A 14,066-nucleotide genomic window follows, 5' to 3' on the forward strand; every position below is an offset into this window, starting at 1 on the left:
GGGGTGGGGGGCTCAGCATTCTGTCTAACAACCCTCCAGGTGATGCTGACCCAGTTCGAGAACCACAAGTTTAGACTGAGCAATCAGGCCTGGGCTTGAAACCCAATCCCACCGTTTACTGACGGTGCCAACTTGGCAGGGTTACTTACCCTCTCTGAGCTTCTGTGTCTTCCTAAACAAAACTGAAATGTAATGCCTTATTCAGGGATGTGTTAAGGATTAAATGAAGTTACATATTATGAACTAAAACCCACAGTGCCTATCACCGTAAGAACGCACGAAACAATTATTCTTACCGTACACATAGACGTCCATTGGTGCCCTGAGATAAATTTGATGGTCAGCATGGCAAAAGCCCTAGCTCCTGGAGTGATCTCTGCTCAGTTCAAATAAGGCCTTAATTTCCAGGAATTCAATTTCCAGCAGTCCTCTGGAGGGAGGAAGGAATCAGGAGGAGAGGGGGCAGGGCCACATTGACTGAATTCCCTTCCTTCAGTGCTCGGTCCAGAACAGCTGTCCAGAAGGCAGGGTTTTAAAAAATAATAATAATTTTTTTTTCTTTTCGTGGAAAGGTGAGGGAGAGGAGGCCTGAGAGGGGAGGACATGTCAGGGTGCGCCTCAAGGGGGGGTGATTAGCACACTTGGGCTGTTTCACAGGGCGGGTCTGGGACCTCCTGTGCGCCGTCTAGATGAGGGTTTCTCAGCTTTGGCTCTGTTGGCTTTGGGGTCAGATAATCCTTTGTCGCAGGGCTGTCTGGTGCATACAGAACGGCATCCCAAGCCTCAGCCTGTGAAATGCCAGTAGCCACTCCCATCCTCCTTCGCAGGGGTGACGGTCAGACACGTCTAGACAGTGCCAAATGTCCGTGAGCAAGGGGGCCTGGGGGTGCCAAATACCCCTGGGCTGAGAACCACCTGTTTGGCGAATGTATTAGACAACAACCACTCGCACAATTTTAACAGCTACCATTTATTGGGCATTTACTGTCTCCAGTCCCCATGCTGATCTCACAAGGTAGGTCTTACTACCTACTGTTTACAATGGAAGAAACTGAGGCTCAGACAGTTAGACATCCGGTAGGTCTGGGCTTCTAAGTTTGGTCTAACTCTAAAGCTCATGCTGCAACATTCTCTCTTTCTCTCTGGAAAATTAGGGATTTTTTTTTCTTCAAGGAAACTCTTCTCATGTCAATTCAAGTCTAAAGATGCTTGAGAAGCCATGAGAAGCTGTACTAGAAATCTCAGATGCTGCCCCCTCCAGGGGTTTTCAGTACCAGTGTCACTGGGGGGGGGGTCAGACTCCCACAACACAGTTAAAGAACAAAGGAGGCAGTCCCAGTTGGGGCCAAGATGGACATTTTCAGGTGTAGGACTCTGAACTGGATGCCCTTGTGTATGACTACTTCCTGTGTCCTTGTGCTGTCAATTCTGCTAATACAAAGGAGCACTGAAACCTTGGGATTCATGGGGTCTATCAGCCATGTGTCCTTCAAAACATCAACTCTCTTGCCTTGGTGAGGGCTGTAGGTGGCTTCTAGCCAAACACTCCGCCATCTTCTTTCTGGCTCTTTGCAGGAACTCTACCTTTCCCCTTTCCCTTCTCATGGCAGTATACTCATAAGCTTTGAGCTTGCTGTAGTAATCCGAGAATTTGTTGTAGAGGATGGAAATTGGCATCCCGTTGAGGATAATTCCAAAAGCGATGCAGAGGAAGGCAAAAAGCCTGCCCAGGATGGTCTCTGGGTACATGTCTCCATAGCCCACAGTGGAGATGCTCACCTGTACAGGAAAGAAAGCGGGATGGAATTGTTAGCGATGTGATGGAGGAGAAGACAAGGAGAGAACCAGGCGGGAAAGCGTCCTCTGTCTCCCTGAAGGTACATGTAGGTCAGGTAACAGCTCCCCCAGAGCCAGCTTTAGGAGGGACCAGAAGGTTCGCCTGCGGGATCTGCGTCATGGAAAGAACACAGCCGTGGAACTGCAAGTTTGGGCTTAAATTCTGACTATTATATATTTTCTTCTACACAATACAGGGGAGATCACAGCTGCTTTAAGGGGTTGCAAAGAGCACAGAAGATACCAGGAGTAGAGTTCCTGGGGTAGCATGGCTTCAATAAATGTTAGTCTCTGTCTCCCCACAGAAGGGCCAGCTTTAGGACCAGGGGCCCTGGCTTTACCCACAAAATAGGCATACCAGGAAGAGCTCGGGCTTAGAAGCAGTCATACGTGAGTCCAAGTCCCAACTCTGACCCTTCCCCGCTGAATACCCGTGAGCAAAACATTCAGTCGCCGAGCCTTGGTTCCTTCATCCTGAAGACTGAATAAGGAAATGAATATAAAGCACTTAACCCAGTATCAGGCCTACAAAAGGCATTAGACAGCCTCGTCTGTAGTGCTTCTCTCATCTTTAAAATGGAGACAGTTATAATACTTCTCAGTTCTTCTGTCGTTCAAATGAGATAGTGTATACGAAGATTGCTCTAATTGCAAATGTCTGGAGAAACACACACTCGTTATTTGGCAAAGGGACTTTTCTGTAAGACATCACAGACCGAAAGTATGTTCATCCTGCATGAAATTCCTCCCATCACTCTTGCACACTGCTTTAAATTCCACTAATTAGAGATTTATTTAGGTTAACAAGCTTCTGTTTTAAAATGCAGATACCCATGGGACTAGTTATCAGTCAGTGGAGACAGAGAAAACCTGGAAAAATCTCTTGGGGCCTATTTTTTTTTTTTTTTAAGCCTCATATACTGAGCCTCCTGTTGGTTCCGACTATTGGCTAAATTAGTAGAAGGCTTGTAGGCAGGGCTGTTGCTTAGTTGAAAAAAAAAAAAAAAACTGTTGCTTAGTTGGAAAAAAAAAACAACCCTGTGCTTTGCACAACTCCAGGGGGCACTGTTTGCTTCATTGATTTGTGGTTTTGCCATGATTTTCTTGCAGATGGTAGTAAAAGGCACAGTTAGCCTGTTGATCCATACGAAGATGGTGTTTAGCTCAGAAATGTGAACATTTTTGTTTTGATGTAAGGGTTAGTTAGAACTTAGGGTAAGTGCGATTGCTTAGTTAGGATGGAATAGAGAAGCAGGCCACCTGGCCTGATTTGGTGTCTCTGATGAGAACCACAGCTCCTTTCAGGCCATAAAAGAGTGGAAGCCTGACCTCCTCTTCGGAGTGGGGGACGTACAACCTCTCATTGTTCCATCTCCAGGGAGCGACCTGCTGAGGGTGGGCTGCCCCTTCCCATGGTGGAAAACGCGAGCAAGCACCTCAGAGAGGCAGGATGGTGGAGACTAGCTTAAGGAAACCGAGATGGCTTGAGGCTACATGGCTCTGAGTCCATCTCCCAGCTGTGTGACTTGGGCAAGTCCCCTCCGTTCTCTCCGGCTCTGTTTCTACTTGTGAAATACGGGGACAATAGCAGTACCTACCCCGTAGGGGTGTTAAGGGAATAAGGAGTGTCTGGTGCGGTATGCAAGCGATAATGTTAGTTCTCATGATTATGCGACCAATGGGCTGTGGAAACGGGCTCCTGCTTCGACCCTGCTGAACAGGAGGGAAACGGCACGGGGGGTCCCTCCGGCTCCAGATTTTTGCCCCAAAGGATGTGATGAGAGGCAGTGGTACAGTGAGATTGTGGGTTAATCTCAAAGTATGTTTGTGCGTGTGTCTTGTCACTGGCTGTACCCGAAGGAAAAGAACCTGAGTCAGGTCTCTGTCCGGGTACATGAACTGAACCATGGCTTTCATAGGTCACTAAGCACAGCACTCCTACCTCTGTGTAAGTGTTGAGTCACTCAGTCTACTTGCCCTGGAGGAAGCCTACAGGGAGTCCGGGAACAGAGATGAGTGATAGGAAGGGGCAGTTAAGGACAGCAAACATCCATGAAAGGCCAAAGCAGAGGCTTTGAGCTAAACCAGCCTGCAAGATGGGAGGGCAGGGGACTAGGAGGACGCAGAGGAAGGTAATTGAGACAAAGTGCCTATTTTAAACTTCAGATCAATCCCCACAATGGCTTTACGTCACTCCCATCCTCCATTTCATTTTTATTTATTTATTGTTTTTGACTGAACTTTGAAGAGTCAAAAGCAAAGACAGTTGTTGGCTTAAGGGAGATTAAATATTTAATGCTCATAACATGGTCTAAATATTTTTGTATATCTTGGATCTTTATTTTTAGAGGAAAGATCTCTTTGCTAGGAGGCTCTGTGTGACTGGTCCTGAAGAATTTGCTCAAAAAGCACAGCTAATCTTTGCCTTGTCTGTTCTGTGGACAGTTTGACTCAACCAGTGACATGATTCTTGCTCCTTGGCTCCAAGAGGAATGCAGAGCTCCTTGGCTTTGGAGGACTTTTCTCCACGTTCCACAGACCAAACCCATTTCTCCCTTCATGAACATTAAAAATGGAAAACCTTAGATTGATGCATGTGACCTCACAGAGTGAGTTCTCACATGAGGAGGGGTTGGGTCTGGAAATGTGACCAGAATTCCTGCAATCCGTCTTAATATCTGGAAACATTGGCTGGCTGAGCCACTCCATAAACTGGAAACGTACCATTCCGTGGAAGGCTTACATATTTTCCCTAGCCTTTGGGTCCCAAGAGCCAGAATGTGACCTTCCCCCAGGAGCTCACCCATTAATCAGCAAATCTTGGCCTCCTAAATATCACGAGGAGGACGAGCATCCAGTTTTCCTCTGATACTTCAGAACGACTGTACTGGAATTTCTCCTTCAACGAGGAATGTTTGTTTCCTTCATAATGAATGAGGCAGAGATGAAATCTTGGCACTCGGTAATCGATGCATGTGGGAAATAGGATCCCAGGGAACACAACTGATTTTTCAAAATAATGAACACCCCTTCTAGGGACCCCAAACAATCTGAGGCGGTGAACACTAGGAGTTTCTGGCTAAAATGATTACACACCTCAGTGCATGTTGTCCTTTAAAGGATTTTGCTTCAAAGGCTATATGTAGCCTATCCGTGCTGCTGTTACAAATATTTGAGGAATTCCTCTTTGGATTAGAATCTGCACAGAGGATTCAGTGGCATGACCTTGAAACAAGTAGTCTTAGCCACCTCAAGGGTTAACTCTAGATGTCAGTCTTAAACTCAAGGGTATGGACTGTATTTTAAAATATCAAATCCACCCTCCAAAAGGTGAAGATGTGTCACCATTACAAAGAAGTAAATGGACATATCACAGTCTCCAAAGATAATTCCTCAGTGGAATTCGAAGAATGTTTTGAGGGGTGGAAGCACTGTTAGAATGAGGTCATGGGTGAGGAGAGGATCTTAAAGAGAACCAACCAGCCTTTTCCATATGTTAAAGTCGTCCTGTGTATATAAATTGTGCAATAAGGAGGAGACGTGCAAAAGGTGAGGCAAATGTGGGACCTATTCCTCCAGCCATAGAAAGGTACGGGATAATGATGACGTCTTCCGCATTCACGGTGTACTTGGTACTTTTCCCTGTCCTCTACAACTCCCCTGTCCTTCTACCATCATGTCCCACCAGTCCTACTGGCCCACAGGAGGATCACAATTTAAAGACCTAAAAGGGGACCACGCCAGAGTCAGAAGTCCACAGTTGCAAAAGTCCTAAAAGTGCCTAAGAGCCTTTGCCCTGTTTATGGTCTCCTTGCTATTTCTAACGGATCTGAGAGGATGCCGCCTCCCTCTCCTGCCATCTGTGCCAGACATTTACCCCTTGTCTCTCAGTCCCAAGCGAGACACCCTCTGTACTCTTTCGTGGAGTCCTGCAGCTGGGAGTCTGCAAACTACACTTCCCAGACCCCCTTGCACTGGCTTCTGGTTGTGTTCTGCAAATGAGATAGTGTTGGGATGCTGGAGGTGGGTGAGGAACTAAGGGTCTCTATTCCTGCTTCTGATGTCTGTCGCCGTCCTCCAATAAGCACATAGCCATGGCTCAAGCATCTTTTGGCACATAGGACACTAACCTCATGGTGTCATCCTAGGAGTCCCCACGACAGCCCCTCAGCGGCTCCTTCTCCGTTCTCGTGGGTTCTACCTTGTATTTGTTCCCCCCAGTTCTAGGGTTGACAGCTCTTCCATGCAGTAACCATCTCTGGGTTCTCTGTTTCCCCTTGCTGCTCTTCCAACCTTCTACCCTCGTGTATCTATAACCCTGCATCAAATTCCATGTTTAAAATAGCCACTTTTCCCCCCGCTGTTGTCCTGAGTTGGCTGATGCACCTTCCAAAGGGGTCTTCTTAAAGCCAGCAATCAATCCATACAAATCAAATCAAGTCTCAGTGATCTTGTAAGTGCCACCTATTTGCAAGGAAATGGTAACACGCTTTGGGAAAACAGAGACAGGAACAACGTTCTCTGGCACAATTCTCTGTTCCCTCAGCTAGAAAGTTTCTTTTGGAGATGTTTTTGTTAGTTTTTGGAGAAATGAGTTCATGACAGTTTCCTGTTTGGCATCTATAGTTTTCGCTTACTCTTGAAGCTCAGGAGGAAATGGCCCATTGAACATTCCAGTTGCCCTTTTCTGCTTTAACACAGAGCCACGCTGGAGGCCAGGGATGACAGCGTCCTCACAGAGCTGACTGCTCTTGCCGAGCTGGGCCATGCATTTCCCAGGCGCAGGCAGCCCGGAGGGGCCCATCATGGCTGGAGCGGCTCCAGGGGCACGCCGGTTTTTCTGGACACGCAGAGGCTCTCCCAGGAGAGAAGAGCTGACCCCTTTGCATGTCTTACAGCCTCTCTTTTTCCAGCAGAGAAGGAATCACTTCTGTTTTATTTTCCCCCCCGATGAATCTGGAAGCAAAGGTCATGGCTTCCACGAGATACAGACTATCAACTAGGCAGATATGGTAGCTTCTGTTTATGGTGGAGGTGCTACAGGCTAGCAGTTTCCATATGTTTCCTGCTACATGAGCGCTTACAAATAATCTCCGTTTGACGGACGAGGAGGACGGGGCTATCTCACATCCGAATGCAGGAGCATCTGCAGACGTGAACGTCCACAAGGGATTTGTTCTGCAGCTGCGCAAGTATTCACAATAATGAAAATGACTGTATGCCTCTTAAAACCTTGAGCTGAATTACAGAGGAAGGTTGTAGGATCCTTGGCATAGAGAGAGGGAAGATGATGAAAAGCAAGTCTGCGTTTGGGGTTGTCTAAAAGTACGAGCAGCACATGGAAGGATGGCTTAGAGAATCTGTCTCTAATGAGGTTGAATGTACAAGGCAGACAGCACTGAAGTCAGGAAAACACTATCAATCACTGTGTATGTGTTTTCTGATGTGTATGTATATCTGAGCAGTAATAACTTACTACAGGAGAATGACTGTATTACCTAATTTTTTTTTTAATGGAAATATAGTTGACATACAATGTTACCTTAATTTCAGGTGAACAACATGGTGATTCAATGAGTCTACACATTATGTTATGCTACCATCTGTCACACCATACAACCCGATTACAACACCATTGACTATATTCCCTATGCTGTACCTTTCATCCCTGTCATTTAAAATTCCATAACTGGTAGCCTGTACCTCGCATCGCCCTTCACCTATTTTACCCTTCCCCCCCCACCCTGTCCTCTGGCAACCTCTAATTTGTTCACTGTATTTATGGGTATGTTTCTGCTTTTTATCTTATTCATTTTATTCTTTAGGATTCCACATATAAGTGAAATCATGTGACATTTGTCTTTCTCTGATTCATTTCACTTAGCATAATGCTCTCTAGGTCCATCCATGTTGTTGGAAATGGCAAGATCTCATTCTCTTTTTTATGGCTGAGTAATATTACGTGTGGGTGGGTGGGTGCGTGTGTGTGTGTGTTTATGTGTGCACACGCATACACACATACCACATCTTTATCCATTCATCTATAAGTGGACCCTGGGGCTGCTTCCATAATTTGGCTATTGTAAATAATGCTGCAGATAACATAGGGGTCCATATATCTTTTCAAATTACTATGCTCATGTTCTTTGGGTAAATACCCAGTAGTGGATTTCCTAGATTGTACAGTATTTTTATTTTTTAATTTTTTTTTTGGAACCTCTATACTGTTTTTCACAGTGCCTGCACCAATTTACATTCCCACCAACAGTGCATGAGGGTTCCTTTTTCTCCACATCCTTGCCGATTCTTGTTATTTCTTGTCTTTTTCTAGCCATTCTGACAGGTGGGAGGTGATATCTCATTGCAGTTTTGATTTGCATTTTCCTGATGATGAATTATGTTGAACATTTTTTCATGTGTATGTTGGCCATGTGTACGTCTCCTCTGGAAAAATGTCTTGTCAGTGGACAATTCTTTATATCTTCCTGCATCCAAGCTCTTTGTCTTAAAACTTTTCAGTGCTTTCCTACACTGGGTGGGCTCATCTGGTCTGCTCCTTGACTCTGAATTTGGCCTTGTGACTTGCCTTGGCCAATGGGTTGAGCAAATGACATGAACAGAAACTTACGCAGTGCTCACATGATTGAGATTGCATTCTCTCTCTTGCCCATTGCCACGGCCACGGGTACTTGCCTGCTGGAGGGTGAAGGAGATGTGTTCTAGTCCCCTCTTTCATCCCAGCTGTCAGCCAGCTGATCATTAGACATAGGAGTGACTGGCATCAGCCCAAATGAGAAGAACATTCTGGTTGAAACCAGCCTGAACTGTGGGCTTGTAAACTCAAGCTCAATCAATGCTTGACAATTTAGGTGATTAAGTTTTGTGGCAGTTTGTGATGCATCATTATTATAGTAATAACATAATTTATGAAGAGCTGAACACACATTTATCATGGGTGTGTGCTCAAAAAATTTCATATTACGAGATGTGTGATCAAAAAAGGCTTGAAGATAACCACACCTGAGTTAGTTTCGGGATTCCACTTCTTATTCTCATTTCTGTTCAGTCATGTCTATATAGATGGGTTTCTTCTCACCCTTCAAATTTCAGCTCCATGTCATTTTTCTCCAGGAGGGCTTCTCTGGCCATCCTATCAATGACAGACTCTACAGCCAGCTCTCTCTATCCTCTGAGCTCATACAAGATGCACCAGTATCTGAAATTACATATTCTCTTTCTCCATTAGAATGTAAAGTCCATGAGGGAAAGAAATCCATCTTTTGGGGGGTTTTGTTCTATCACCCAGTATCCCTAGTGTTTAGATTACCACTTGGCAATTCCAGCTCAGTGAATGAGTAAGCTGGATTTTGTGATTCTCATGAAGAATTCGTCTTGTTTTGGATCTTTTATTTGGCATCTACATAAGGAAACAAGACATTCTGTCTGCATCATTTTGACAGTGTTCTTTTCTCTTTGCTCTGCTGAGAATATAGACCCTTGGTACACAATGTGGAATGTCATCATAAGTATGGAAAAGAATCTGCTTAATCTATGTTGTCCTGGGGCATAGAGCAGAGTTTCAATGTTCAAGGGGGAACTGCTCCTATTTTCATAGATTAGTTTAGAAGTATCTAATTTGTAATGACTTTTACTAGTCTATAAAATTCTCAGTAAGATGGACAAAGGCCATTGGTGAAGGTTAAAGTTGGTCAACAGTAAAGCTGAAATGTGCAAATTCTGGCCTGTGAAAATAGTGCCTGATAAAGATAATGGCCACGAAAGAAAACCCCTCATCGGCAAAAGCAATAATTAATTTTATTATCGATAAAAATTGAATAGAGATTCAATTTTTATTGTAAAACTTATGGAAAAAACTTATTTTGACTAAAACAATTTTAGTTAACATAAAACGGGGATAATTTGAAAGTTTTAAGTGTCATTGTACATTAAGCAGATCAAGAAATTAAATGGAATCAATAGGCATTCACTTCAGAAAATTTTTTTTAAAAAAATCAGTAGCAACAGAATTCATACCAATTTTTGTATTAATAGACAAAATTTTGAAGAGTTTCATGGGTTGAAAGTATAGTATCAAAATGTCCCCTAGGCCCCAGCTACATACGTGCCAGTCTTCTGAAATACTTGGATAAATGGAAACTTGACCCGCAAACTTGGTAGTTTATCACCAGCTTGAAGATTTGCTCTTTTCCCTTCCAGCTTTACTCACCTCCAACGTAAATGTCATTTGCTGGGGACAAAGCATCCTGTATCAGCTCCATCTGTACACATGGTTTATCTACTATGGGGATGACCTTTTGTCACCTGGAATACGATCAGAGGTGCAGCACTGGGCTAGTTCATTGGGAAGAGCCTAACGTCATCCCATCACGGAAGAGAGCTCACAAATCCTGTTTGATATATGAGTGCTCTGCTTTTCAGTGAGAGAAGACTAAATGAATTATAAGCTCAGTAGGCACCCCTTTTTAGAGACAAGAAAACTGAGGACCGGGAGTAAGGGAGTGAGGTTTCACAATTATTTAGGGTCCTAGTTATTAGCAGATCTGGGACTAGAAACTAAATTTAAATCTTCCATCTCACTGAACTACACTTTTAGTAGCCCTGGGTTGGTTCACCTCGGAAATTTATACCAGACTCTCGGTTCTAACACACCCAGCATTAATGTTGAAAATGCCTAGTTCCTTACATGGGAAAAACTGGTTATATTTGCTTAATGTTTTTAACAGCATTACAAACCGTCTACTTCTAAAAATGGAGAAAATCACACACCCACTTCTTCCCTCTATGTACAAATGTCAACTTATCAAGCAGCATGTCCAGTGACTCAGGGATTTCCCGGGGATTTAGCCTGACATACCAGAAATACAGATATTTGAGTAAATGACATAAATTTCTACAAAGAGGCAAATACCAAAGAAAACAACAAAAATGACCAAAAGACTGCAAAATAGGCAAGGCATGCCCCAGAAATGAAGCTTGAAAGAGGCAGTGCTGGGTGTAGGAAGGGCATGGATTGTGTCTTGTATGGTCTTAGGTTTGGGTCCTAGCTCCGTTACCTTTAGCTGGGTGTCTACACTCAAACCCTCTGCACCTCCATTCCTCCAGCTGTAGAGTGGGGCAAGAATACCACGTCCTAAAGGAGGTTCAGTGACACTGGAGCAAGTTTCAGCTGTAGATGCTTCTTTCCACACTCAGGATTGGCTAGAAGCGGTGGGATTTCAGTTAGGGGGGACGCTGGTCAGCCGAGTCTCACTTTTTCCCTGCGTAAACGTAGGGTTTCCTGCAAATTGGAAGCTACTTTCAATGTGTCCTCTTAAAAAAAAAAAAAAAAAAAAAAAGATTCCTAACCATTTCACAGGGTTATGATACTGAACCAAGATAAACTTTACAAACCATTTAGGACAACAGGTGTTCGATAAGTGGCGAGTAAGAATGAGGCTGATGGCTTTTCCCACATGCAGAAACAAGGAATCCTCCTTACAAGGAGACTGCCCAGGATTTTGAGACTAAATCTAGATTTGGAAATTCCAGTTACTTACTGGACTTTGTCTTTCCAACTCGTTTTTGTTCGCTGGACGCAGCAAAGGCCTGGAGAGAGCAGTGGCCCCTAAGCAAGGTGGGGAGAAGGTCCGGGAACGAAGCAAGGCAGGCGGCGGATAACCCAGGAACAGGAGGAGTGGCTTCTTCCAGGCTGGGTTGGGGGGGAGGGGGCGCGGGGAAGCCGGAGCCTGGGTACTCACCGCGGCCCACCACCAGGCGTGGGGGATGCTGGTGAAGTTGGTGTCAGGCATGTCGTGCTCCACGGAGTAGACGGCCGCCGAGAAGGTGAAGATGCCCATGGTGATGAAGAGCAGCAGGCAGCCCACCTGCTGGTAGCACTGGCGCAGCGTGAAGCCGAAGGCGCGCAGGCCGGTGGAGTGGCGCGCCAGCTTGAGGATGCGCAGGACGCGCATGAGGCGCATGATACGCAGCACCTGGCCCACCTTGCCGACGCGGCCCACCGTCTCTATGTCGTGCTCCCGCGGCGAGCCCCGGCCGTGCCGCTGGTCCTCGCCCGTGAAGCACTCGAGCAGCAGCTGCAGGTAGAGCGGCAGGATGGCCACCAGGTCGACCATGTTGAGAGCGCTGCGCGCGAAGCGCCGCAGGTCGGGCGTGGAGGCGAGGCGCAGCAGGAACTCAAGCGTGAAGAAGGCGATGCACAGCATCTCCACGTGCTCCAGGATGGGCCGCGGGTCGCCGCCGCCCGCGCCCTGCTCCGCCTGCTGCTGCATCTCCTCCACCGTGTTAAGCGCCAGCGCCACGACGGAGATGAGCACGAAGAGGCTGGAAGCCACCCCGATGGCCTTGGCGGCCACGGACGAGAAGGGCTTCTCCAGCAGGTTCCAGAGGCGGCGGCGCTGCGGCCCGTAGAAGCGCATGTCGCGGAAGAGCTCCTCGGCCTCCTCGGCCTGCGCCTGCGCGCGCAGCTCGCGCTGGATCTTGAGCTGCTCGCTGAGCTCGTCGCGCCGCTCCTCGAAGCAGATGCGGCAGCAGCGCGGCGTGTACTTGAGCCGCACGCCCCAGTAGCCCAGCTCCTCCAGGAAGCAGCGCGGGCACAGCTCGTCCAGCACCAGCAGCACCCCGGACGCGTAGAAGTTGTAGACCAGCTGGAAGACGGCCGGGTCGCGGTCGAAGAAGTACTCGTCTGTCTGTTCCTCGTAGTCGTCGCACAGGCCCAGCTGGCGGCTGCGGCTGGTGGACGTGGCCAGGCGGCCCAGGCGCGTCTTGGGGTAACAGGCCAGCTGGCAGTAGTCCAGGCGGTAGCTCTGGCCGCCCACGTTCACGTTCAGCGTGGACGACACGCCGGGAAGGTCGGTGCGGCAGTCTAGCTGGGGGGCTGCGGCCTCTGGCTGCCGATCGTCCTCGCCCGGGTCGTCCTTCAGGTCGTCCTCCTCCTCCCCGTCCTCGTCCTCCTCGATGTAGTAATTGTAGTTGCCCTCGGTCCAGGGCGCGATGCTGGCCTGGGAGCCGGAGCGGGCCCCCAGGGAGCAGACGCTCCTGCGATGCGGGCCGCCGGCGGCCTGGGACGCCTCCTCACCCTCTGTAGTGGTCCAGGGCCTGTAGCCCCAGGACCGCCTTCTTTCGCTCTGTTTCAGCATGGCTGCGGGGGGCGAGCCCCTTGCTTTGCCTTCCTGGCTGTCCTGGGCTCTTTGGGCTGGTCACTGCCACCGGGAGGACGGCGCCTGTATCCTGCACTGACTTGAAGCAGCCTGCTCGGGACGAGGGACAGTCCCAGTCTGGCCTCGAGTCTGAACGTGCGCAGATGGCTGTTGACTGCTCTAATCTTGCTGATAGGGAAGCGGCAAGTGTTAGGAGGGATTTAGAGCCTCTTAGCTGGTTTCCTCCCCGTCTCCCTGCACTCCCTGACGTCGGGGTTGATTATGTGGTCTTAAATCTGTAGATAATCAGAAGGTGGTAGGGCTTATTGCTAATAAAAATGTCGCCAACCCTTAGGCCTGTCCTTAGGAAGTGCTCAGGATGCTGGTGCTGGTGTGAAATCCATCGAATTCGCTCTAGAATCCGGATGCCTGTGTCCCGGCCTCACTATTGAAGTTGCAGCCTCTGCGGGAACAAGGACAGAAAGGGCATCAGAATGCTTAAAGCGGACTTCACCACAAGCCTGTTTTCCTCTTAGCGTAGCCCTTGCCCTATCACCTAAGACTTCAAGTGATCCCCTTCCCGTTCTTTCACGTGATGGTTTCTTCCCAAATGGATTCTGCTTAGCAGCCCTGCTTTAGTCCAGTCTGATCTTCTCAATCCCAGCTTCGATCCCCCTTTGTCTCTGTTTCTCTGCCTCTCTTTTCCTTCCCTCTTTTGAATGACGAGAGTGCATTTCCAGATAGAATCCCAGAACTAGTGGGTACATGTTCTTGCAGTCCTGCTTGGCTTCTCTTTTAGGGCCACATGTAAAGGTGGCCAGACTTTATTCCAAGGAAAAAGTCTTCGTCATTCTTCGGGACATTTAAAAGAATTTTTTTTTTTTTTAAGTCTCTTTCCATGTGGAAAGCAACGTGCTAGATGCTGGGGATGGGAACTCTTTGGGGACACATTTGCTCGCAGTTTTGTCGGTGATGGAGTTAGGTAAACACAGCAAAAGAGTGAGTAAAAAATACAGGGTAGCAGAGAAGACAACGGGATTTTTTCTGAGCAGAGATATGTTTTTAAATTCAGTT

At 47.3% G+C, this 14,066-nt stretch overlaps 1 protein-coding gene across 1 annotated transcript; it reads right to left on the reverse strand.

Moving 5' to 3' along the window:
• Positions 1 to 1,291: 1,291 nt before the first annotated feature.
• On the reverse strand, positions 1,292 to 12,992 carry KCNV2 (potassium voltage-gated channel modifier subfamily V member 2). Its single transcript, XM_002919097.4, has 2 exons — positions 11,595 to 12,992; positions 1,292 to 1,779 (listed from the first exon to the last, which is right to left on the reverse strand). Exons 1-2 carry the CDS (start codon positions 12,990 to 12,992, stop codon positions 1,498 to 1,500), a joined length of 1,680 nt encoding a protein of 559 aa, XP_002919143.1. The 3' UTR covers positions 1,292 to 1,497.
• Positions 12,993 to 14,066: the final 1,074 nt, after the last annotated feature.

This window comes from Ailuropoda melanoleuca, chromosome 17, assembly GCF_002007445.2.
Source record: "Ailuropoda melanoleuca isolate Jingjing chromosome 17, ASM200744v2, whole genome shotgun sequence".
NCBI classification, from domain to species: Eukaryota; Metazoa; Chordata; class Mammalia; order Carnivora; family Ursidae; genus Ailuropoda; species Ailuropoda melanoleuca.